We start from the raw sequence: 24,967 nt of genomic DNA on the forward strand, positions 1-24,967 counted from the left end.
TTGATCATGAGGGGAGAATTCGAGAGATAAGTGATACCATAACACAAAACAGTATTAGAATAATTGGGATCCCAGAAGAAAAAGAAAGATAGAGGGGGGCAGAAGGTATATTGGAGCAAATTATACTGGAGAACTTCTCTAATTAGGGCAAGGAAACAGGCATCAAAATCCAGGAAGCACAGAGAACCCCCCTCAAAATCAATAAAAAAAGGTCACCAAACCAACATCTAATAGTAAAACTTACAATCTCAGACAAAGAGAAAATCCTGAAAACAGCTCACGACAAAACGTCTGTAACCTACAACAGGAGAAACATTAGACTGGCAGCAGACCTATCCACACAGACTTGGCATGCCAGAAAGGACTGGCATGATATATTCAGGACACTAAATGAGAAAAATATGCAGCCAAGAATACTATATCCAGCTAGGCTGTCATTGAAAATAGAAGGAGAGATAAAAAGCTTCCAGGACAAACAAAAACTAAAAGAATTTGCAAACACGAAACCAGCCCTAAAAGAAATAATGAAAGGGGTCCTCTAAGCAAAGAGAGAGCCTAAAAGCAACATAGACCAGAAAGGAACACAGACAATATACAGTAATAGTCACCTTACAGGCAATACAACGGCACTAAATTCATATCTTTCAATAGTTACTCTGAATGTAAATGGGCTAAAAGCCCTAATAAAAAGACACAGGGTATCAGATTGGATTAAAAAACAAGACCCATCGATATGCTGACTGCAAGAGACTCATTTTAGACCCAAAGACATCTCCAGATTGAAAGTGAGGGGATGGAAAACCACTTAACATGCTAATGGACATCAAAATAAAGCTGAGGTGGCAATCCTTATATCAGACAAATTGGATTTTAAACCAAAGATTGTTATAAGAGATGAGGAAGGACACTATATTCTACTTAAAGGGTCTATCCAACAAGAAAATCTAACAATTGTAAATATCTATGCCCCTAACATGAGAGCAGCCAAATATATAAGGCAATTAATAACAAAAGCAAAGAAACACATTGACAACAATACAATAATAATGGGGGACTTTAACACCCCCCTCACTGAAATGGACAGATCATCTAAGCAAAAGATCAACAAGGAAATAAAGCCTTTAAATGACACACTGGACCAAATGGACTTCACACACATATTCAGAACATTCCATCCCAAAGCAACAGAATACACATTCTTCTCTAGTGCCCATGGAACATTCTCCAGACTAGATCACATCCTGGGTCACAAATCAGGTCTCAACCGGTACCTAAAGATTGGGATGATTCCCTGCATATTTTTAGACCACAATGGTTTGAAATTAGAACTCAATCACAAGAGGAAAGTTGGAAAGAACTCAAATACATGGAGGCTAAAGAGCATCCTACTAAAGAATGAATGGGTCAACCAGGAAATTAAAGAAGAATTAAAAAAATACATGGAAACAAATGAAAATAAAAAAACAACTGTTCAAAATCTTTGGGATGCAGCAAAGGCAGTCCCGAAAGTATATAGCAACACAAGCCTTTCTCAAGAAACAAGAAAGGTCTGAAATACACAACCTAACCCTACACCTAAAGGAGCTGGAGAGAGAACAGCAAATAAAGCCTAAACCCAGCAGGAGAAGAGAAATAATAAAGATCAGAGCAGAAATCAATGAAATCGAAACCAATTACAGTGGAACAGATAAATGAAACTAGGAGCTGATTCTTTGAAAGAATTAATAAGACTGATAAACCCCCGGCAAGACTTATCAAAAAGAAAAGAGAAAGGACCCAAATAAATAAAATTATGAATGAAAGAGGAGAGATCACAACCAACACCAAAGAAATACAAACAATTATAAGAACATATTATGAGCAACTATATGCCAGGAAGTTAGACAATCTGGAAGAAATGGATGCTTTCTTAGAGATGTATAAACTACCAAAACTGAACCAGGAAGAAATAGAAAACCTGAACAGACCCACAACCAGTAAGGAAATTGAAGCAGTCATCAAAAATCTTCCAAAAAACAAGAGCCCAGGGCCAGATGGCTTCCCAGTGGAATTCTGCCAAACATTTAAAGAAGAATTAATACCTATTCTTCTGAAACTGTTCCAAAAAATTGAAATGGAAGGAAGACTTCCAAACTTATTTTATGCGGCCACCATTACCTTGATCCCAAAACCAAAGACCCCATCAAAAAGGAGAATTACAGACCAATATCCTTGATGAACACAGATGCAAAAATTCTCACCAAAATACTAGCCAGTAGGATCCAACAGTACATTAAAAGGATTATTCACCATGATCAAGTGGGATTTATTCCTGGGCTGCAAGGTTGGTTCAATAGATCAATCAATGTGATACAATACATTGATAAAAGAAAGAACAAGAACCATATGATCCTCTCAATACGTGCAGAAAAAGCATCTGACAAAGTACAGCTTCCTTTCTTGATCAAAACTCTTCAGAGTATAGGGATCGAGGGTACATACCTCAATATCATAAAAGCCATCTATGAAAAACCCACAGCAAATATCATTCTCAATGGGGAGAAACTGAGAGCTTTCCCCCTAAGCTCAGGAACACGGCAGGGATGTCCGCTATCAGCATTGCTATTCAACATAGTACTAGAAGTCCTAGCCACAGCAATCAGACAACAAAAAGAAATAAAAGGCATCCAAATCGGCAAAGAAGAAGTCAAACTCTCACTCTTTGCTGATCATATGATACTTTATGTGGAAAACCCAAAAGACTCCACCCCAAAACTGCTAGAACTCATACAGGAATTCAGTCAAGTGGCAGGATATAAAATCAATGCACAGAAGTCAGTGGCATTCCTATACACCAACAACAAGACAGAAGACACAGAAATTAAGGAGTCGATCCCATTTACAATGGCACCCAAAACCCATTAAGATACCTAGGAATAAATCTAACCAAAGAGGCAAAGAATCTGTTCTCAGAAAACCAGAAAATACTCATGAAAGAAACTGAGGAAGACACAAAGAAATGGAAAAATGTGCCATGCTCACGGATTGGAAGAACAAATATTGTGAAGATGTCAATGCTACCTAGAGCAATCTACACATTCAATGCAATCCCTATCAAAATACCATCCACTTTTTTCAAAGAAATGGAACAAATAACACTAAAATTTGTATGGAACCAGAAAAGACGCCAAATAGCCAGAGGAATGTTGAAAAAGAAAAGCAAAGCTGGCAGCATCAGAATTCTGGACTTCAAGTTCTATTACAAAGCTGTCATCAAGACATATGGTACTGGCACAAAAACAGACACATAGATCAATGGAACAGAAGAGAGAGCCCAGAAATGGACCCTCAACTCTATGGTCAACTAAACTTTGACAAAGCAGGAAAGAATGTCCAGTGGAAAAAAAACAGTCTCTTCAACAAATGGTGTTGGGAAAATTGGACAGCCACATGCAGAAGAATGAAACTGGACCATTTCCTCACACCACGCATAAAAATAGACTCAAAATGGATGAAAGACCTAAATGTGAGACAGGCGTCAATCAAAATCCTAAAGGAGAACACAGGCAACAACCTATGTGACCTCAGCCACAGCAGCTTCTTCCTAGAAACATCGCCAAAGGCAAGGGAAGCAAGGACAAAAATGAACTATTGGGGCTTCATCAAGATAAAAAGCTTTTGCACAGCAAAAGAAACAGTCAACAAAACCAAAAGACAACCGACAGGATGGGAGAAGATATTTGCAAATGACATATCAGATAAAGGGCTAGTATCCAAAATCTATAAAGAACTCATCAAACTCAACACCCAAAGAACAAAGAATCCAATCAAGAAATGGACAGAAGACATGAACAGACATTTTTCCAAAGAAGACATCCAAATGGCCAACAGACACATGAAAAAGTGCTCAACATCGCTCGGCATCAGGGAAATCCAAATCAAAACCTCAATGATACACCACCTCACACCAGTTAGAATGGCTAAAATTAACAAGTTAGGAAATGACAGATGTTGGCAGGGATGCGGAAAAAGGGGAACCCTCCTACACTGTTGGTGGGAATGCAAGCTGGTGCAGCACTCTGGAAAACAGTATGGAGGTTCCTCAAAAAGTTGAAAATAGAGCTACCCTACGACCCAGCAATTGCACTACTGGGCATTTACCCCAAAGATACAAACGTAGGGACCCGAAGGGGTACATGCACCCCAATGTTTATAGCAGCAATGTCCACAATAGCCAAACTGTGGAAAGAACCAAGATGTCCATCGACAGATGAATGGATAAAGAAGAGGTGGTATATATATACAATGGAATATTATGCAGCCATCTAAAGGAATGAAATCTTGCCTTTTGCAATGACGTGGATGGACCTGGAGGGTATTATGCCTAGCGAAATAAGTCAACCAAAAAAAGACATGTATCATATGACCTCACTGATATGAGGAATTCTTAATCTCAGGAAACAAACTGAGGGTTGTTGGAGTGGTGGGGGGTTGGAGCGATGAGGTGGCTGAGTGATAGACATTGGGGAGGGTATGTGCTATGGTGAGCACTATGAATTGTGTAAGACTGTTGAATCACAGACCTGTACCTCTGAAACAAATAATACATTGTACATTAAAAAAAAAAAAAAAGATAGCAGGAAGGGAAAAATGAAGGGGGTGAAATCGGGAGGGGTGGGAGATGAACCATGAGAGACTATGGACTCTGAGAAACAAACTGAAGGTTCTATAGGGGAGGTCAGTGGGGGGATGGGTTAGCCTGGTGATGGGTATCAGAGGGCATGTACTGAATGGAGCACTGGGGTGTTATATGCAAACAATGAATCATGGAACACTACGTCAAAAACTAATGATGTAATGTATGGTGATTAACATAACATTATAAAATAAAAAAATTTTAAAAAAAAGAAGTGAGCCAGCCTTGACAGGTAAAAGGACCAGTACTCTAAAAAAGAAACTGTAAAATCTTGAAATACTTTGTCCTGTCCTCATTACTCTTATATCAGAATGAGTTCATCTTAAAACCCAAATAAGTCTAATATGTTTGTATCTGATAGCAACAGAAGAGTAAATAGAGAAAAGTATCTCTTACTCTAAAACCAAAGTTTGGAAATGGTGGTGTTGGTAACTCTATAAAGATGAAGTTGCAGCTGATTCCTTGACATCTGGCATGTAGAAGTAAAACAGAGACCTGAAACATGGTTATACCAAGACACAATTTGGAAACTGAGGCATGCAAAGACACAATTTGGAAACCACAGGCTTCCTCACACATTCTCTGGCCTGTGCAGATAGTCCAGACTTTCATCTCAAGAGGATGAAAGTCAACTTGTTCTACTCTGCAATGACTTCAAACAGTATTTCCTAAAGTATCATCATACTCTCAACTCAGGTGATACTAGAAATTACTTCATGCAGTATATAGATTTTATTATATTTTTAATTATGAGTTTTGAACAATTTTAAGAGTGAAATATATCTAGAACAATATGCCCATCTTAGTCATTTTGGGCTGCTATACCAAGATACCATAGACTGGGTGGGTTAAACAACAAATTCCTCAGAGTTCTGGAGGCTGAAAGTCCAAAATTAGGGTACAGCATGGTTGGGGTCCTGGTGAGGGCTCTCCTCCTGGGTATGAACTCTCTGGCCTTCCCCCTGTGCATTCATGCAGAGAGAGATCTCATATCTCTTCCTCTACCTATAAGAGCTCTAATCACATCAGGGGGGCAGCACCTTCATGACCTACTCTAGTCCCAATTAACTCTAAAAGGCCCCCATCCAAATACCATCAATCACACTGGGTGTGGGGGCTTCAAAATATGACTATTGTGAGGACATAAACATTCAGTCCATTGCATAGGTTATGACAGTTATTTTTAACCTTAAAAGGCTGGAGTTGATAGCAATGATAAAGTCTCTTTAAACAAACAAACAAACGAAAAAGCGTTGCATATTAAACAAAATTGCAAAGGTGAAATGTAGATGACTGAAATTTACACTCACTAAGAAGTAGAGATTAGTTTTGTTAATTTGATCTTCTTCCACCTCCCTAAGCCACAGGGAAACCAACTCACCCGTGAACCTGTCATCCTAAGTAGATGACTCAGGCACCAGATGGACTCAATGTTCTAACTTCCTGCTCTGTGAATTCTTGTAGCAAATATACTTCATGCTACCCTAATATAATCTTTCTGATGAAAGAGAATTTGTTTCATACTAGACTTCACTCCCTACAGCCATTCCTGCATGGGTAATTAATAAAACCAGTATTTTAACACCTCTAGTCCTTGATAAATTATCACCAGCTTCAACACACCATAACTGTGTGAACTGCTTGACTGATATGCCCGGTTGTTGTTCACCTACCTCCAGGTAATAATGTCTATGTTTTTCCTGTGACTTTTGATATTAAGAGATATATTTAATTTAAAAATCTAAAAGTCTACTTGAAGTTGAAATATAATCGATCTTCAGACAATTGAAAAATCTAAAATATTTCCAGAGGAAAAGTGTACATTTTTCCAATGGCACTGAATACAACAATATAGCCATACTCACAAGGTAAAACAACTACCTTCAGCATAAATGTACTGAATGTCTGTATTAGGTCTCCTTTCCAGAAAAGTAGGTTTTACTAAAACTTAGCTATTCTTTGGATATGATTTATAACAACTATATGATACAGCTATTTGCCACATATTATGCAGTGCCTTTTTCCTCTGTCCCCAGTAACAAATCAGCTCTTTTTGAAACATTTTTGCTTTAACTCATGCATTCAATTAAATTTTCTAGGTGGCACAAAGTATTTTCCAACTTTACAAACATTGTATCATATATGAAATTGACTACAAGTAGACTGCAGTAACAGTTGAACAATTTTCAAGCTAAACTCTAAGTATTTTAACAGCCTTATCTATTTTTGGTATTTAGCATTTATCTCAAGATGACAAAATGAAGTTTTAACTTTAAAATAGGTTAAAATTACTTACTTGTCCAATTTTATTTTCTAGAAACACAATAAAAATACTAAGTTGAATGGACCACAGGCTTTCACCAATTTTTTTCCTATATATTTGCTATTATTTTCTATATATTTCTATATATTGCTAATATTCCTAAATATTTCCACTATTTTGCAAGACTACACCAAACTTGCTGAAACCAGAATATTTAAGACTGCCATCCTGAGTCTCAAATTTCTCCATTTTTGCCTTGAAGTCTTTTATTAAACTGTAAATATTTCCAATAATTTGCATTTTTTTCAGAGTCTATATTTCCTTTAGAAAAATATGATGGAAGAAAGACCTTAAAATCAAATACTTTTATGGAGTATATTATTCTTAGACAAATATAACAGACACACCAGTTTAAAATTATAAAGTAAAAAGCTGCAAGTGAGATGTTAAAAATGAAGACAAAAGTACCCAAACTTTTCCCCTTGTCTTTTCACTCACACTGAAACAAATCCTCTTTGCAGAAAGAAGGGTCACTTGAACAAGCATTTATACATAAAGCTGCTTTGACATTGAGGTTAATGAGGAGGGTTGCCAAAAATTCAATCAGCTCAGTCAGTTTAACAATGACAACAACAAAAACCATTCAGCGGGCGGAGGAGCACATCATAAAAATTATTCTTAAGCATCCTATAAATAGTTACCATACTTTCTCAATTTTGAGCCATCATCAGTTGCAAGATATGCCACTGACTTCATAACAACTTTCTTGAAAATAATGAAACACTAATATCTTGGGATACTGATATTCATTCTAATAATTGATATTTCTAGCAAGTAGTAATTCTGATATTGTTGAATTCTGAATTTTTAAAATAGGATGAAAAGCACTTAGGCAATTTTTTTTTCATTTGCACACAGTATGTTGTGATGCCTGTAGTTATGATTTTAGTTTTACAAATTACCCAGCTATCTCATGTAATTTGGAGAAAGAATAATGAAAAACAGGTATTTCCTTTGGGATACTTAATTTTAAATCTAAATATTGCCTGGCAACAATTCTTACTTAATAATCTACTCTGATGATCTGATTCAAAGTGAGGGGATTTGACTTTGCCACTATCCTCCATTACTGTCTACTCTGGGAATGAGCAACATCATTATATACTGATGCAAAGAAATCATAGGATTCTCCTGCATGGTTAAGTTTGTCTACTTTCCCTAGAAATGCAATTAATCTTGCCTAAAAAGTCTTGCCTGGATTAGTTTTAAAAGAAGAATCTATATTCATCAAGATATTGAAACGAAGGTACAATCCATAACAGAGAATGGATTTGAAAATTAAGTTAGAAACAACCAGAAGTGAGAAAATGAGAGAGTTGACCTAGAAGAGCAAATAATGATGTTGTAGGAAAAAGTGAAAGGAAACTAAGCTCATGGCATATATACTATTGGGGGAAAATTAATGAAAGCTTGCAGTTAAAAGGTTACCATTTGAGTCAACACTGTTTTGAACTAAGGTAACAATGGAAAAAACAGAAGAGATGTGAGAAATATTTTGGAGTTGGAGTCAGCAAGTTTTGCAAGCAGGCAATTTTAAGGGGAAAGTGAAAGAATATCGTGGAATTTCAATCCTGGATTGCTAGAGAATAGTGATGTCATAAAAAGGAACAAGGAATGAGAGAAAAAAAGGCTGATTTTGAGGGAATAGGTAAAAATGAAATAAATGACTCCTTATGGTCACTTAGCATAAAAGTTACAGGTAATGTGCCAACGCACTTTGGAGATTAGGTCAATATTTTGCATCTGTAATTTTTTAAGTTTTTGTATGTACGTATTTTTTAAGTTTTTGTTTTATTAGCCAAGGAAGAAAAATGCTGTAGATAAATTATCAGTTTATATTGGAAACAAATCAATGTCTGTAAGGGTATCTACATGCTCTGGTCCCATTTCAACTAACAGAAGAAAAAAAAAAACTGGTAATCGTCAAGAGCAATATTTTTATTGAAAGCCGAATTTTTATTTTTATTTTCATCTTATGGCAAGATGCCACCAAATTCCTTTAAGAAACCTACAGTTTCAACAGGCTCTGTGGTTTCAACCCAGTGTTTCTTTTGTTACGAAGCCAACATTAAAACCACACAGTTCAGGCAGTTTTTAAAATTCCCTATTTTTCTCCAAAACTTGAAACAGAAAATCGGGACTAATGGTCTGTAACTGATACTTCACATCTCTGCCTCTGGGTCTGGCCACTCTTCTCTCTCTCCTTTGGAACCACCAGTGAGTGATGTGAGTAGCAAGATAACTGGAGTAGCAACAGTATCCCTTGTGTTCCCTTTCTATATTCTTTTATGGTCTTCTCTGCCCCTCGGGTCATGGTGATGCTCCCTAAGCTCAAAGTGGGGGGCGATTTGGGAAAAGCCCTGGGCACTGAAATCACACATACTTAGGTGAAACTCTCGTTCTTTCCCTCAACTATGTATTTTCATCTTTCCATTTAATTTTTCCCATCTATAAAGTAGAATATGTATTCTCTTCCTTGTGAGGTTAGTCTATTTGATGAGTGGTATGATAGTGGTTAACAGTGTGGTCCTAAGAAGCAGACATAATTTGTCACTTTTTCGCTAGGTAGCCTTGGGCAAGTTGTCCCCCTCTCAGCTTGCTCCATAAAATTGGGATAACAAAGATATCAATCCTATCCAACATTTAAGATATCTTCACTGGCAATAGACTAGACATTATTCTAGACTCAAAAGGTTAGAGGATTGGGGCACCTAAGTGGCTTAGTCAGTTAAGTGACCCAGTCTTGATTTAGGCTCAGGTCATGATTTCAGGGTTGTGAGATTGAGCCCCACGTGGGGATCCATGCTGGATCCTGCTTAAGATTCTCTCTCTCTCCCTCCCCATCTGCCCCTCTGCCCAGCCATTTGCAGGTGCATGTGTATGCATGTGTGCACTCTCTCTCTAAAAAAATAAAAATAAAATAAAATAAAATAAAATATTAGAGGATTATATAAGATGGTACATATGAGTGGTAAATGGCATTAATGTACCGTTTATATGTACCTTAATATCTAATAAGGACCTTCTGTATTCCCTACTCCTGTCAAGCTTCTTGTCTGTTAAGAATGCTTCCCTACCCCTTGTTAGGCTTGATCACATGACTTGTTCTGACCAACTGACATGAGCAGACATACACATACCATGTCCCCACAGAAGCTTTAAGTGTGCTTTCTTTTTCCACCCTGCTACTTGACAACAGAATATGTCAGGTAAGACCTTCGTCCTTTAGCTTTGGTCCCACATAAACAGGAAAGAAGGAACAGAAATACACAGCTTGAAGCTCTATAGAATTAAAAAGAGCTATGGACAAGAAACACGTACTTTTGCCATTATTGTTCTCTGCCCACCCACATGCTTGAGAGCAAGAAATAAATGCTTGAATTTATAAGCCACTGAGGTTTGGCTTTCAACAAAAGCTAGCCTATGACGGTGTCCTGCATATAAAAATAATACTTGAGCAATAATAATAAACTAAAATATATATCAAAAGTATATAAAACACTTCAAAAGATACAGGCATCTCTCCATCTATGTACCCATTTATCCAACAAATGTTAATATTGAGTAATATTATGTGCCAGATACCATTTAAGCTCCTGGAGATAAGACAGTGATCAGATAAAATCCCCGGTTGCCAGCAGCTAACATTATTGTTGGGGAAAACAGAAATAGAACCATAAGGGTGACAGGCGTTGTAGAGAAAAATAACACAGGGGAAGGAGAAAGAAAATGTCAACAAAGAGACTCTGTGTGTGCGTGTGTGTGTGTGTGTGTGTGTGTGTGTGTGTAGTGTTCAGAGAAGTCTCTACTACTGAAAAAAATTTAGAGCAGATCAGAAAGAAGTAAGAAAGGGAGTCAAGTGCCTATCTAAGGGAAGCACATGTCGGGATGAGGGACAAGAAGGTGTAGAAGCCCTGAGGCATAAGTGGGTTGGAGTATTTAAGGATTAGCTGAGAGGCCTTGTAGTTAAGAGAAGTCAAGTAGAGGCCCAGGCGTCGCAGGTGAAGTCCGGGAGGTACGAGGGCACCAGGCATGCGTGCCTTGGAAGTTACTGTAGAATTGGCTTTTGCTCTCAGTGAAAGAGGATATCATAGGAAGACTCTGATGATAGGAAGACATGATCTTTTATCTAAGTTTGAAAAAGATCATTCTGCCCGCTGTTCGAGAACAGATTATATTCTCAAGTGTAGAAGCGGAGATCATTTAAAAGGCAACTATAATAATCCATGCAGACACAGTGGTGGCTTGGACCAAAGTAGTTGACTCTGGATATATCTGCAGCTAGTGGCAACCCAGATTTGTTCATGAAAAATACACAAATAGAAATAAACTGTCATTTATGAGATAGGCAGGCACAGAAGAATGGCAAGATCAGAAGGACAATTAGTAACCAAGAATTCACTTTCAGCCAGCAAGAGATAAGGGTAAACTTGTTGAATTCTGATTTCCTTATTGCTGGCCTTGTCCAGAGAGAGATTTGGTTTTCTGCAGAGTTCTTTGGAAACCACTACACAGAGTGGTTAAGGGAATTAATCCTGCCAGGATGACGAGGTGGAAGATGAGAGCTGAGTCTCATAACTACAATGAACAGAACTGGAGTCCAGCCCTGAATATGTCCAGGGAGGGGCTGGTGCTCTTCTGACCAGTAACACTACAGTGATGGGGTGAGGCTGGAGGTTAAGTTTCCAGCACTTGAGAGTGCTCTCTAGATGGATTATTGCAATTGATTTTTTTTTTTAAGATTTTATTTATTTATTTGACAGAGAGAGACACAGAGAGAAAGGGAACACAAGCACGGGAGTGGGAGAGGGAGAAGCAGGCTCCCCACTGAGCAGGGAGCCTGATGCGGGGCTCGATGTGGGGCTTGATCCCAGTACCCTGGGATCATAACCTGAGCCGATGGCAGACACTTAAGGACTGAGCCACCCAGGTGCCCCGGCAATTGATTTTTAAATTACTCTGCCTCTGATCTCTTCAGGAAGGAAGCTGTGCTCCCCCCTTGCTGTGCAATTTAAGAGCCTCCAGCCTCAGAGCCCAAGAGCTTGATAACCAGTCCTATTAGATTGCTACGTACTGCCTGGAAGGCACTTTGCCTGGGGTGTTTGTTTTAGTTTTATTTTAGTTTACTGTAGGCTTGTTTTAGGTTATTTCCCTTCATTATCTCTGAGATGTCTACCAGACATCTAAGTTGAGATGTTCATTAGGTAGTTAATACCTACGTCTGGATTTCAGGGTAAAGGTTGAGAATGCAAATATAAATCTGGAAAATATATATTTGTTTTTTTTTTTTAATAAAAGAAATGTGTAACAAAGAGAAGAAATAGTTGATAACAATCCTTAGGAATATTTAGTGTTGCCTGACAGGAAAACATCTCTGAAGGTAATGGAAGTAGATTAATACACTCTCCAAAACAATGTAATTATAAGGCGACCAATTTGGTTATTATAACCTCTCAAATATAATGGAATTATGGTTTAATTTCAGACATGATTTCCTAATATTTTCCACATGATGAGACAGAAGCACAGCTGATTCAAACCTCTCTACTATGTTTGCAAAGATATTAAGACTAATTACTAGCAAAGATGCAAAATAATCTTTCCCAGGGTTAATATACTAGTAGAATAGAAGTAAGGGTATTTTTAGAATATTGTGGAAATGAAATATTGATTTTCTCAACAGCTGTTTTTTTCGAGTAAACAGGTTTGAAAATACTCATATATTAAAATATTCTTCCTTACCAGGGTAGAGGGCACAGCCCATGAATGACAAATCATCGATTGCAATGTCTCCAGTAAAGCCATCTCCTACTGAAGCCTCCACCAAAATCTAAGAAAAATACAAGAAATCTGTTGATACTGTGAAGGACATTAATTTATGGAAACTCGCGGTAGAAAAAAAAAATCAGAATTTATTTAAAGAGAAATGTCTTCTGAACCATTAAAAAAAAACCTTTCCAGTTGTGTCCGAAAATAGGCATCTTATCGCTACCTAGATAATTCCAGTAACAGGAAGCTCCATTCCTTAGTGGGCCCATTACAACCACGAAGCCCGTTGTGTTTCTAGTGATTTTCCAAAACTGTAATAGATCAGATTTATATCTACTTCCCTATAACTTTCCTTTAGTTCTAGACTCACCCCATTTTTTTCTTTCCTGATCCTTTGAGTATCTGAAGGCAAATCATCATCTCTTTTTCCCACATTTGCCCAAGGAGTTCATCTGTTTCTAAGGTTAAACCCCCTCACTGTTCAAGAAATTCAATTTGTGGGCAGAGGTACTTGCCAGAATGCACATTTTTAAGAGCTTTAGAATTTTTCTCACACTGACCTTATTCTGTAACACTTTATGAAACTGGCTAATCGTTATTAGATCTCCTTCAGAACTGCATTAATCACAGCAAATTCTGATGACATCTGTGCGGTTCCACGAGCAGCAATTCCACCAAACCTCCAGGAAAACATGAAATACTGACAAACCACTACAGTATATGGCAGATTGTGATTAGGCCTGAAATTTACTGTAATAGAATTAATCATGATAAATTATTTTAATACTTATGCAAATACACTGCATACTGAATAGGAATCCTGCTATAATTTAATAATGAAGAACTTCAAGCAAACTCGAAAAACACATTCTGTTTTCCCACTATTATATGAATATAGGTTTCTGTTGCATTTTTCCTCACAAATGCTATATGGGGGAGTTGAAATTTTATTTCATTTTTTTTTTAATTCTTAGCTTCTATTCAAACTTGTCTCACACATTATTTATGGATGTCTTAGTTGGAGGGAAGTTTTAAAAAGATCAAATTCCTGACCTCAAATCTCTTGACATCCTCCCTGACTTCCTAGTCTTTCTTGAGAACTACCAGAGCCTTCTCCATAATTTGTCAGTAAGGACATTAATCAATGTGGGAAAGGTTTATGTATCTAACCAATGGGCGAATGTAACCCACCTAATATTGCCAGAGGAACATTTAGGTACCAGTACTATGCAGGACGTGTCCTAGTGCTTTATAATGGATCGCTCCAAATATAAAATGCACCCTTCGTTTCTGCACTATCATGAATGAAAGAAATATTATAGGCAGTGAAAACAAAAATGCAGAAAGAATACTCAGTAGAAAATCATATAATTATTCTAATAAACAAAAAACCAGCAGTCAGAATTTGGCAGAACATACTGAAAGAAAATATTTTTTTTGTTCTATTAAAACAAAAAAAGACTGCAGCTGGGCAATCAAGAGGGAAAAGACATACACAAAGATTATTAATTAATTCCCTGGATCAATAGGTCTATCCCACTGCAGTACAACACAGGACATGCTAACAAAGGCTGAGAAGATGTAAGAAAAAGGAAAAATTAGGGAAAATAAGAAGAAACAGTACTAACTTTGCTGCACTGCTCATGATCATATTAGTTTATGAACGAGGAGGGATAGAAAATGATATCAAAATCCCAAAGTTTATGAAAAGCACAGTTCTTGTGCATGTAAATATCTGCAAGCTAACTTTGGGGACATATACATACATAGCTCCACTTGAGAGTGTGGGCCCAACTGTTTCAGAGTATTCCTTTTGTTGTCGTTATGTAATCACAAATCTAAGAAATGGCCATTTGTGAAAATGATGCATTTTCTTGTGGGCCACACCAGGTAAGCAGCACCTCTGAGTGGATTCTGTTTGCAACAGCTTGTTTCTATTGGAGTTCACTGCATATTACACGAGAAGCTTTTTCATAGTGCTTGTATCAGCATTAGGTGCCAAGAAGAAGACAAAAAAATAATCTGAGGCAGAAGACAGTTGGGTCTTGTGTTAAGACACAATGTAATCATAATTTTTACCAAAATCAATTCAATTCCCTAACCCTCTAAATGTTAACATTGTTGAGAATAAACGATAGCTTCAAGTTGAAATACTAAAAATGTTAGTTTGTATGTATATCTGTAGTCTCAGCTTCTTTCAAATATTTAATTAGCCAGCCATTAAAAAAAAAAAAAAAACCTACCTGATAACAAATCACATCTTGAGAAAAAGTTATGAATGTTCAGGTTTAATTCTACATTTGCCTTTGCCCTATATTTAAATGTGGTCTTGCAAAAAGCTTTCCATGTTAGCCTGATAAACTAGTCCTAAGAAAAAAGTCACACACACAAAAAAAGAACAAACCCAAGCATCCCTATTCCTGGAAAATTCACTTTCATTTCTGATGTTTTTCCCCAGAAAAAAATGGGAGGATGTTAAAACACAAACATTACTGTATGCAGGGCAGTATTGCCATTCTAGAAATTAGAGAAGCCACATTTTATTCTTAAGTGCCATTAGTACCTTACTGAATTACTTAAAGGGCAACTGGAAATTCCTGTTTGGTCTAAATGACCTGCATTATCTATAGAGGCCAATTCTACCTACATTAGAACTATCACTGGCTTGGAAATTTTGTAAAGTAAGCCAGTGCTTCTAAGTTGTTCTTTTCATGAGCTGCCACATCTAGATGCTCCAACTAAAGATAGAGTAGCCTTGTAAACTACATTGCAACTTTTAGTTCTAATATAACCAAAGACTCAACTATTAATAAGGGTCTCAAGACTTGCCTGAACTCATTTGTCTCTATATTTAGGGAGTTCTGAATTATTGGCCAAGCATTTTAATTAATCTGGAAACTCCCATTATCGTATATATGTAAGACACAATTTAATCATAATTTCACTAAAATAGCTTCAATTTCCTAACATATATATGTATATATGTGTGAATTAACTCATAGTAAAGAAAAAAAATGGTATTAACTCAACCTGCCACTTACTACTTTAAACATCCCATGTTTGTAAAAGAATACAAAATTCAAACACAATATATCGATTTTTAATATAATGCATCTTCAGAAAGATTTGAAATGACTTCTTCTTAAGATTAAAAAAAAACAAAACTAAAAAACCTATACTCAATGTGGAGTAGCTACGACTCCAATGAATTGCTGATGGGAATCTAAAATGGTGCAGCCACTTTGGAAAATGGTTTGGCAGTTTCTTATAAAATTAAACATAGGGATATTTTGGAAAGATGGCGGAGGAGTAGGAGACCTGGATTTCGTCTGATCTCAGGAATTCAGCTGGATAGGGATCAAACCATTCTGAACACCTACAAACTCAACAGGAGACTGAAGAAAAGAAGAGCAGCAACTCTCTCATCAGAAAAGCAACCACTTTCTGGAAGGTAGGACGTGTGGAGAAGTAAATCCAAGGTGATAATCGGGAGGATAGACAGCGGGGGAGGGGGCCTCCACCAGCCACTTCTGGCAAGTGATAGAGCCACGGACCACAAAATCGGAAATTTTAGAAGTCTGCTCCCCTGAGGGAGTCACTCCAGTGGCTAAGCGGGGGGTGGAACCCTCGCGGGACAGCGTGGTCTCAGGACCCTCAGGGTCACAGGAAGACCAGGGGTGCCTGAGTGCAGCAGAGCTCCCAGGTATCGTAACAGGGAAGCCAGCTGCAGACACGGAGCAGAGGCGTGGGTTCTCAGCTCAGGGTTGCATTAACTGTGATCCGTGGCACAGTTGGGCCACTGCTCCTCCAGCAGGGACCCAACAAGGGGCAGATCCGGGGAGACTCCCCTTCCTCCCCTGGGAGGAGCGGCACAGGAGCGCACCACAGGGATCTGCTGGGTTTGGAGACTCCACATGGGGTCGGGTCCCAGAGAAAGAAACGCTCGGTCACAGGCCGGGTGAGCATGGAATGCGGCCGGAGACCAGGGAGACGGGAGTGACTGACTGCATTTCTCTGGGAGCTCACTGAGGAGTGGGGCCCCGAGTTCTCGGCTCCTCCAGGAGATTGGGAGGTTGCCATTTTCACTCTCGGCCTCCAAAGCTGTATGGAAAGCTTGCAGGGAACAAAAGCTCCTGAGAGCAAACCGGAGCAGATTACTTAGCCCGGACTGGTAAGGGCGGGGCAATTCCGCCTCCGGAAAAGATGTTTGGGAACCACGGCAACAGGCCCCTCCCCGAGAAGATCAGCAAGAACAGCCAGCCGAGACCAAGTTTACCGATCAATGAGAACGGCAGAACTCCAGCGCTAAGGGAATAATGCACAGAGAATCCATGGCTTTTTTCCCAAGATTCTTTAGTCTTGCAAAGTTTTTTTTTTTAATTTTTCTTTTTCCCTTTTTCAACCAACATCTTATCAATTCCTTTTTTAAAAAAAAAATTTATTTTTCATTTTTAGAGTCATATTCTATCCCTTCATAGTAGTTACCCTTATTTTTGGCATATATATATAAGTTGTTCACTCTTTAAAATTTTGAGATAGTTTCTTCTAACAGATCAAAATATACCCTAAATCTCTAGTGTATGGTTTTGTTCTACTCTCCTGCCTGATCACATTCTCTCCCTTTATTTTTTCTTTTTTTTTAAATCCTGTTCTTTTTCAAACAACTTAAATTTTTTATACTTTTCATCTTTACAATCATATTCCATCCCTTCATCATATCAACCCTTATTTTTGTACATATATAAGTTTTTCTTTCTTTAAAATTTAGGGAGGCACTTTCTTCTAACAGACCAAAATACACCAAAAATCTAGTGTGTGGCACTGATCTATATACCAGCCTGATCATATTTGATCACATTCTGTTTTTTTCTGTTTTGTTCTGTTTTTGTTTTTATCTTTTTTTCTTTCCCTTTTTTTCTCTCTTTCCCTTTCTTTTCCCTGGGCTTCAGGTCTTTTCTGATTTGTTTAGAGTATATATTCTGGGGATGTTGTTACCCTGTTAGCATTTGTTCTCTCATTCGTCTATTCTCCTCTGGACAAAATGACAAGACAGAAAAAATCACCTCAACAAAAAAAACAAGAGGTAGTACCGACTGCCAGGGACCTATTCAATACGGACATTAGTACGATGTCGGATCTAGAGTTCAGAATCATCACTTTAAAGATACTAGCTGGGCTTGAAAAACCATGGAAGTTACTAGAGAAACCCTTTCTGGAGAAATAAAAGAACTAAAATCTAACCAAGTCGAAATCAAAAAGGCTATTAATGAGGTGTAATAAAAAATGGGGGCACTAACTGCTAGGATAAATGAGCAGAAGAAAGAATTAGTGATATAGAAGACCAAATGATCAAAAAAAAGAAGCTGAGAAAAAGAGAGATAAACAACTACTGGATCACGAGGGCACATTTTGAGAGATAAGCAATACCATAAGACGAAACAACATTAGAATGATTGGTATCTCAGAAGAAGAAGAAAGAGAGAGAGGGGCAGAAGGTATATTGAAGCAAATTATAGCAGAGAACTTCCCTAATTTGGGGAAGGAAACAGGCATCAAAATCCAGGAAGCACAGAGAACCCCTCTCAAAATCAATAAAAATAGGTCAACACCCCAACATCTAATAGAAAACTTACGAGTCTCAGAGAAAAAGAGAAAATCCTGAAAGCAGCTCGGAACAAGAGATCTGTAACCTACAATGGCAGAAACATTAGATTGGCAACAGACCTATCCACAAAGACCTGGCAGGCAAAAAGGAATGGCATGACATATTCAGAGCACTAAATGAGAAAAACATGCAGCCAAGAATACTATATCCAGCTAGGCTGTCATTGAAAATAGAAGGAGAGATAAAAAGCTTCCAGGACAAACAAAAACTAAAGGAATTTGCAAACACGAAACCAGCCCTACAAAAAATCTTGAAAGGGGTCCTCTAAGCAAAGAAAGAGCCTAAAAGCAACATAGACCAGAAAGGAAAACAGACAATATACAGTAACAGTCACCTTACAGGCAATACAATGGCACTAAATTCATATCTTTCAATAGTTACCCTGAATGTAAATGAGCTAAATGCCCCAATCAAAAGACACCCAGGTATCTGACTGGATTTAAAAAAAAGACCCATCGATAAGCTGTCTGCAAGAGACTCATTTTAGACCCAAAGACACCCCCAGATTGAAAGTGAGGGGGTGGAAAACCATTTACCATGCTAAAGGACACCAAAAGAAAGCTGGGGTGGCAATCCTTAGATCAGACAAAATAGATTTTAAACCAAAGACTGTAATAAGAGATGAGGAAGGACACTACACCCTACTTAAAGGTTCTATCCAACAAGAAGATCTAACAATTGTAAATATCTATGCCCCTAACATGGGAGCAGCCAATTATATAAGGCAATTAATAACAAAAGCAAAGAAACACATTGACAACAATACAATAATAGTGGGGGACTTTAACACCCTCCTCACTGATATGGACAGATCATCTAAGCAAAAGATAAATAAGGAAATAAAGACTTTCAGTGACACACTGGACCAAATGGACTTCACAGATATATTCAGAACATTCCATCCCAAAGCAAAAGAATAAACATTCTTCTCTAGTGCCCATGGAACATTCTCCAGAATAGATCACATCCTGGGTCACAAATCAGGTCTCAACCAGTACCAAAAGATTGGGATCATTCCCTGCCTATTTTCAGACAATAATGCTCTGAAATTAGAACTCAATCACAAGAGGAAAGTTGGAAAGAACCCAAATACATGGAGGCTAAAGGGCAGCCTACTAAAGAATGAATGGGTCAACCAGGAAATTAAAGAAGAATTAAAAAAATACATGGAAACCAAAAAAATGAAAACACAACTGTTCAAAATCTTTGGGATGCAGCAAAGGCAGTCCTAAGAGGAAAGTATATAGCAATACAAGCCTTTCTCAAGAAACAAGAAAGGTCTCAAATACACAACTTAACCCTACACCTAAAGGAGCTGGAGAAAGAACAGCAAATAAAGCCTAAACCCAGCAGGAGACGAGAAATAATAAAGATCAGAGCAGAAATCAATGAAATAGAATCCAAAAGAACAGTAGAACAGATCCATGAAAATAGGAGCTGGTTCTTTGAAAGAATTAAAAGATTGATAAACCCCTGGCCAGACTTATCAAAAAGAAAAGAGAAATGACCTAAATCAACATAATCATGAATGAAAGAGGAGAGATCACAACCAACACCAAAGAAATACAAACAATTATAGGAACATATTATGAGCAACTCTATGCCAGCAAATTAGATAACCTGGAAGAAAGGGATGCATTCCTTGAGATGTATCAACTACCAAAACTGAACCAGGAAGAAACAGAAAACCTGAACAGACCTATAACCACTAAGGAAATTGAAGCAGTCATCAAAAATCTCCCAAAAGGGGCGCCTGGGTGGCTCAGATGGTTGAGCGTCTGCCTTCGGCTCAGGTCATGATCTCAGGGTCCTGGGATCGAGTCCCGCATCGGGCTTCCTGCTCCTTGGGAGCCTGCTTCTCCCTCTGCCTCTCTCTCTCTCTCTCTCTGTCTCTCATGAATAAATAAATAAAATCTTTAAAAAAAAAAAAAAATCTCCCAAAAAACAAAAGCCCAGGGCCAGATGGCTTCCCAGGGGAATTCTACCAAACATTTAAAGAAGAATTAATACCTATTCTTCTGAAACTGTTCCAAAAAATTGAAATGGAAGGAAAACTTACAAACTCGTTTTATGAGGCCAGCATTACCTTGATCCCCAAACCAGACAAAGACCCCATCAAAAAGGACAATTACAGACCAATATCCCTGATGAACATGGATGCAAAAATTCTCACCAAAATACTAGCCAATAGGATCCAACAGTACATTAAAGGGAATATTCACCACAACCAAGTGGGATTTATCCCTGGGCTGCAAGGTTGGTTCACCATCTGCAAATCAATCAACGTGATACAAAACATTAACAAAAGAAAGAACAAGAATCATAGGATCCTCTCAGTAGATTCAGAAAAAGCATTTGACAAAGTACAGCTTCCTTTCTTGATCAAAACTCTTCAGAGTATAGGGATCGAGGGTACATACCTCAATATCATAAAAGCCATCTATGAAAAACCCACATCGAATATCATTCTCAATGGGGAAAAACTGAGAGCTTTCCCTCTAAGCTCAGGAATGCGTCAGGGATGTCCACTATCACCACTGCTATTCAACATAGTCCTAGAAGTCCTAGCCACAGCAATCAAACAACAAAAAGAAATAAAAGGCATCCAAATCGGCAAAGAAGAAGTCAAACTCTCACTCTTTGAAGATGATATACTTTATGTGGAAAACCCCAAAGACTCCACCCCAAAACTGCTAGAACTCATACAGGAATTCAGTCAAGTGGCAGGATATAAAATCAATGCACAGAAATCAGTGGCATTCCTATACACCAACAACAAGACAGAACAAAGAGAAATTAAGGAGTCAATCCCATTTACAATGGCATCCAGAACCATAAGATACCTAGGAATAAATCTAATCAAAGAGGCAAAGGATCTGTACTCAGAAAACTAAAATACTCATGAAAGAAATTGAGGAAGACACAAAGAAATGGAAAAACATGCCATGCTCATGGATTGGAAGAACAAATATTGTGAAGATGTCAATGCTACCTAGAGCAATCTACACATTTAATGCAATCCCCATCAAAATACCATCCACCGAAGCAACTTCTTCCTAGAAACATCGCCAAAGGCAAGGGAAGCAAGAACAAAAATGAACTATTGGGACTTCATCAAGATAAAAAGCTTTTGCACAGCAAAAGAAATAGTCAACAAAACCAAAAGACAACTGACAGAATGGGAGAAGATATTTGCAAATGACATATCAGATAAAGGGCTACTATCCAAAATCTATAAAGAACTTCTCAAACTCAACACCCAAAGAACAAACAATCCAATCAAGAAATGGGCAGAAGACACGAACAGACATTTTTCCAAAGAAGACATCCAAATGGCCAACAGACACATGAAAAAGTGCTCAACATCGCTCAGCATCAGGGAAATCCAAATCAAAACCTCAACGATATACCACCTCACATGAGTCAGAATGGCTAAAATTAACAAGTCAGGAAATGACAGATGTTGGCGGGGATGCAGAGAAAGGGGAACCCTCCTACACTGTTGGTGGGAATGCAAGCTGGTGTAGCCACTCTGGAAAACAGTATGGAGTTTCCTCAAAAAGTTGAAAATAGAGCTACTGTACGATCCAGCAATTGCACTACTGGGTATTTACCCCAAAGATACAAATGTAGGGACCCGAAGGGGTACGTGCACCCCGATGTTTATAGCAGCAATGTCCACAATAGCCAAACTGTGGAAAGAGCCAGGATGCCCATCGACAGATGAATGGATAAAGAAGATGCTGTATGTGTGTGTGTGTGTGTGTGTATATATGTGCACAATGGAATATTATGCAGCCATCAATAGGAATGAGATCTTGCCATTTGCAACAACGTGGATGGAACTGGAGGGTATTATGCTGAGCGAAGTAAGTCAATCGCAGAACGACATGTATCATATGACCTCACTGACAGGAGGATTTCTTAATCTCAGGAAACAAACTGAGGGTTGCTGGAGTGGGGGGTGAGGTTGGAGGGATGGGGTGGCTGGGTGATATACACTGGGGAGGGTATGTGCTATGGTGAGCACTGTGAATTGTGCAAGACTGTTGAATCACAGATCTGTACCTCTGAAACAATGCAATCTATGTTAAGAAAAAAAAAAAGAAGATAGAAGGAGGGGAAGAATGAAGGGGGGGAATCGGAGGGGGAGACGAACCATGAGAGAGGATTGGACTCTGAAAAACAAACTGAGGGTTCTAGAGGGAATGGGGATGGGAGGATGGGTTAGCCTGGTGATGGGTATTAAAGAGGGCACGTTCTACATGGAGCACTGGGTGTTATGCACAAACAATGAATCATGGAACACTACATCAAAAACTAATGATGTAATGTATGGTGATTAACATAACAATAAAAAATTTAAAAAATTTAGGGGCACCTGGGTGGCTCAGTCGTTAAGCGTCTGCCTTCGGCTCAGGTCATGATCCCAGGGTCCTGGGATCGAGCCCCGCATCGGGCTCCCTGCTCCGCGGGAAGCCTGCTTCTCCCTCTCCCACTCCCCCTGCTTGTGTTCCCTCTCTCGATGTGTCTCTCTCTGTCAAATAAATAAATAAAATCTTAAAAAAAAAAAAAAAAAAAAAAAAAAAAAAATTTAAAAAATTTTAAAAAATTAAACATATACTTCCCTACAATGTGGCAATCCCACACATAGGTATTTGTTTACCCAAGAGAAATGAAGGCATGCCAAGCAAAAACCTGTTCACAAAGTTTATAGCAGCTCTATTTACGATATCCATCTCCAAAAGCTGAAAACAATTCAAATATCCCTCAGTTGGTAAATAGTAAAGCAACTTGTGGGAGATCTATACAATGAAATTCCACTCAGCAATGAGAAGAAACACACTAGGGGTACATATAACAACAGCTGTGAATCACAAAAGCATTATACCTAGAGAAAGAAGCTGGGCTCAAAAGGCTACATATTTGATCAATCCATTTATACAACATTCCAGAATAGGCGGAAATATGGAGAAAGAAATCAGATGTGTGTGGCCAGGGTCTGTGGGGAGAGGAAGGGGATCAATGACATAGAGGAATGAGGAATCTGGGGGGATGAGGGAAATATTTTCTTAGTTGTGGAGGTGGTTACACAACTGTGTAAGTTTACTGAAATTCATAGAGCTGATCACCTAAACAGGATGAATTTTACTTATATAAATTCTATCAATAAACAAATAAAAACATTTATTCTATACTTATTGCCATAAATCATCATTATCTATAGTAGTATTTTCACTTTCTAAATTACTAATTTCATGCATGAAATTTTATAATTAGCACATAGTAATCTGAAGTATCTAACTGTACTTTTTAATTCAGCTATGAAAATTCTCTTGTGATCCACTAATAAGTTTCCAGAGAATATTTGTTTTCCCTTATACTTCCTAGTGATGCCCACTTATTTTCATTTACTATTTCCATAATTAAAAATGCAGAAACAAAGAAAATGAAAGACATAAAAATCCTTTTACCCTGTTTTTATAGTTGGCTAACAGGTGAAGTAGCCAAACTCCTATAAACACATTCAGACAACTATCAAATAGTTTACCATATAAGCTACAATTTAAGGGGCTCATAGAAAGTCACCTCGAGATCTCAAACTTTCTAGGCTAATGTTAGGGAGATAGTTGCTAGATTCAACATAAAAAGGTTTTTAAATCACAACTGGAATTTTTTATACAACCTTGAAACTAATCTCAATGAAATAAAACTTGGATTTTGTCTGACAAATTTTATGTTTTGTTTCTTTTTTTGTATGTCTCTGGCCATACCACATACAAAAAAAGTGCAGAATAATTAGAGTTTTCCAATTATTATACTATACATATAAACACCATTTATCATTAAACGTGGGCCACAAATGCTCTACCTAAATTATATATACACCGAGCTCAGAAATGGATAATAAAAATAAAATCATGGTACTAGTAGAGATGAAATAAAATGCTGGAACAGGTAATTAGGGCAAGTGCTATGAAAGGATTACTTAAAAGAAAACATCTGATGTCTGCCTCATCTGTTTAAGATCCATTTTGGGGAAAAAATCATGGCAAAATTTTTGTTGATATTTTGGCCATATACCGTATTTCTTCTTACCTAATGTCAGCCATATATATATGGCTTCCTAAGAATTTTTAATTCTTCAATGACTGTGTGCTTTGGCATTATGCCAAGTGTTTCCATGGTTACCAAAAAGAATTAAAAAAAAAAGTCCATCTTGATGGTTTCTCACCATCTAGGACAGAAAAGTCTCAGTGGTGACAATCTGGCTCCCAAGAGTATGGTTTAACCAAAACAGTGCTTTCAAGGAGAATAGGTTGCCAAATATTTTAAAAGTAGGATTCTTTCACAGAAAGATATTGTCCTATAGTTGCTACAGTCCCATTACTCCCTCTTAAAAACGTAACTCTAAGGCGAGTGTCAGCTGCCATTTATTATTTAACACCTGACCTACTTCCAATTCATATCCCTTGCCTGGTTCCCATAGGCATTTGAGTTTGCAATTCCATGTGCATGTTAGGTCAGAAACCAT

The 24,967-nt window shown here is 37.9% G+C and overlaps 1 protein-coding gene across 1 annotated transcript in view; it reads right to left on the minus strand.

Annotated features, from left to right (window-relative positions):
* The window catches only part of MALRD1 (MAM and LDL receptor class A domain containing 1), a 790,469-nt gene that overhangs the window by 537,960 nt on the left and 227,542 nt on the right, over positions 1–24,967 (minus strand). The window contains exon 20 of the mRNA XM_064590300.1: positions 12,741–12,828. Coding sequence (XP_064446370.1) covers positions 12,741–12,828 — 88 coding nt within the window. The remainder of the gene's footprint in view (positions 1–12,740; positions 12,829–24,967) is intronic.

Source organism: Mirounga angustirostris, unplaced genomic scaffold, assembly GCF_029215605.1.
Source record: "Mirounga angustirostris isolate CCGP_5_RB_7025 unplaced genomic scaffold, mMirAng1.0.hap1 SCAF_5, whole genome shotgun sequence".
NCBI classification, from domain to species: Eukaryota; Metazoa; Chordata; class Mammalia; order Carnivora; family Phocidae; genus Mirounga; species Mirounga angustirostris.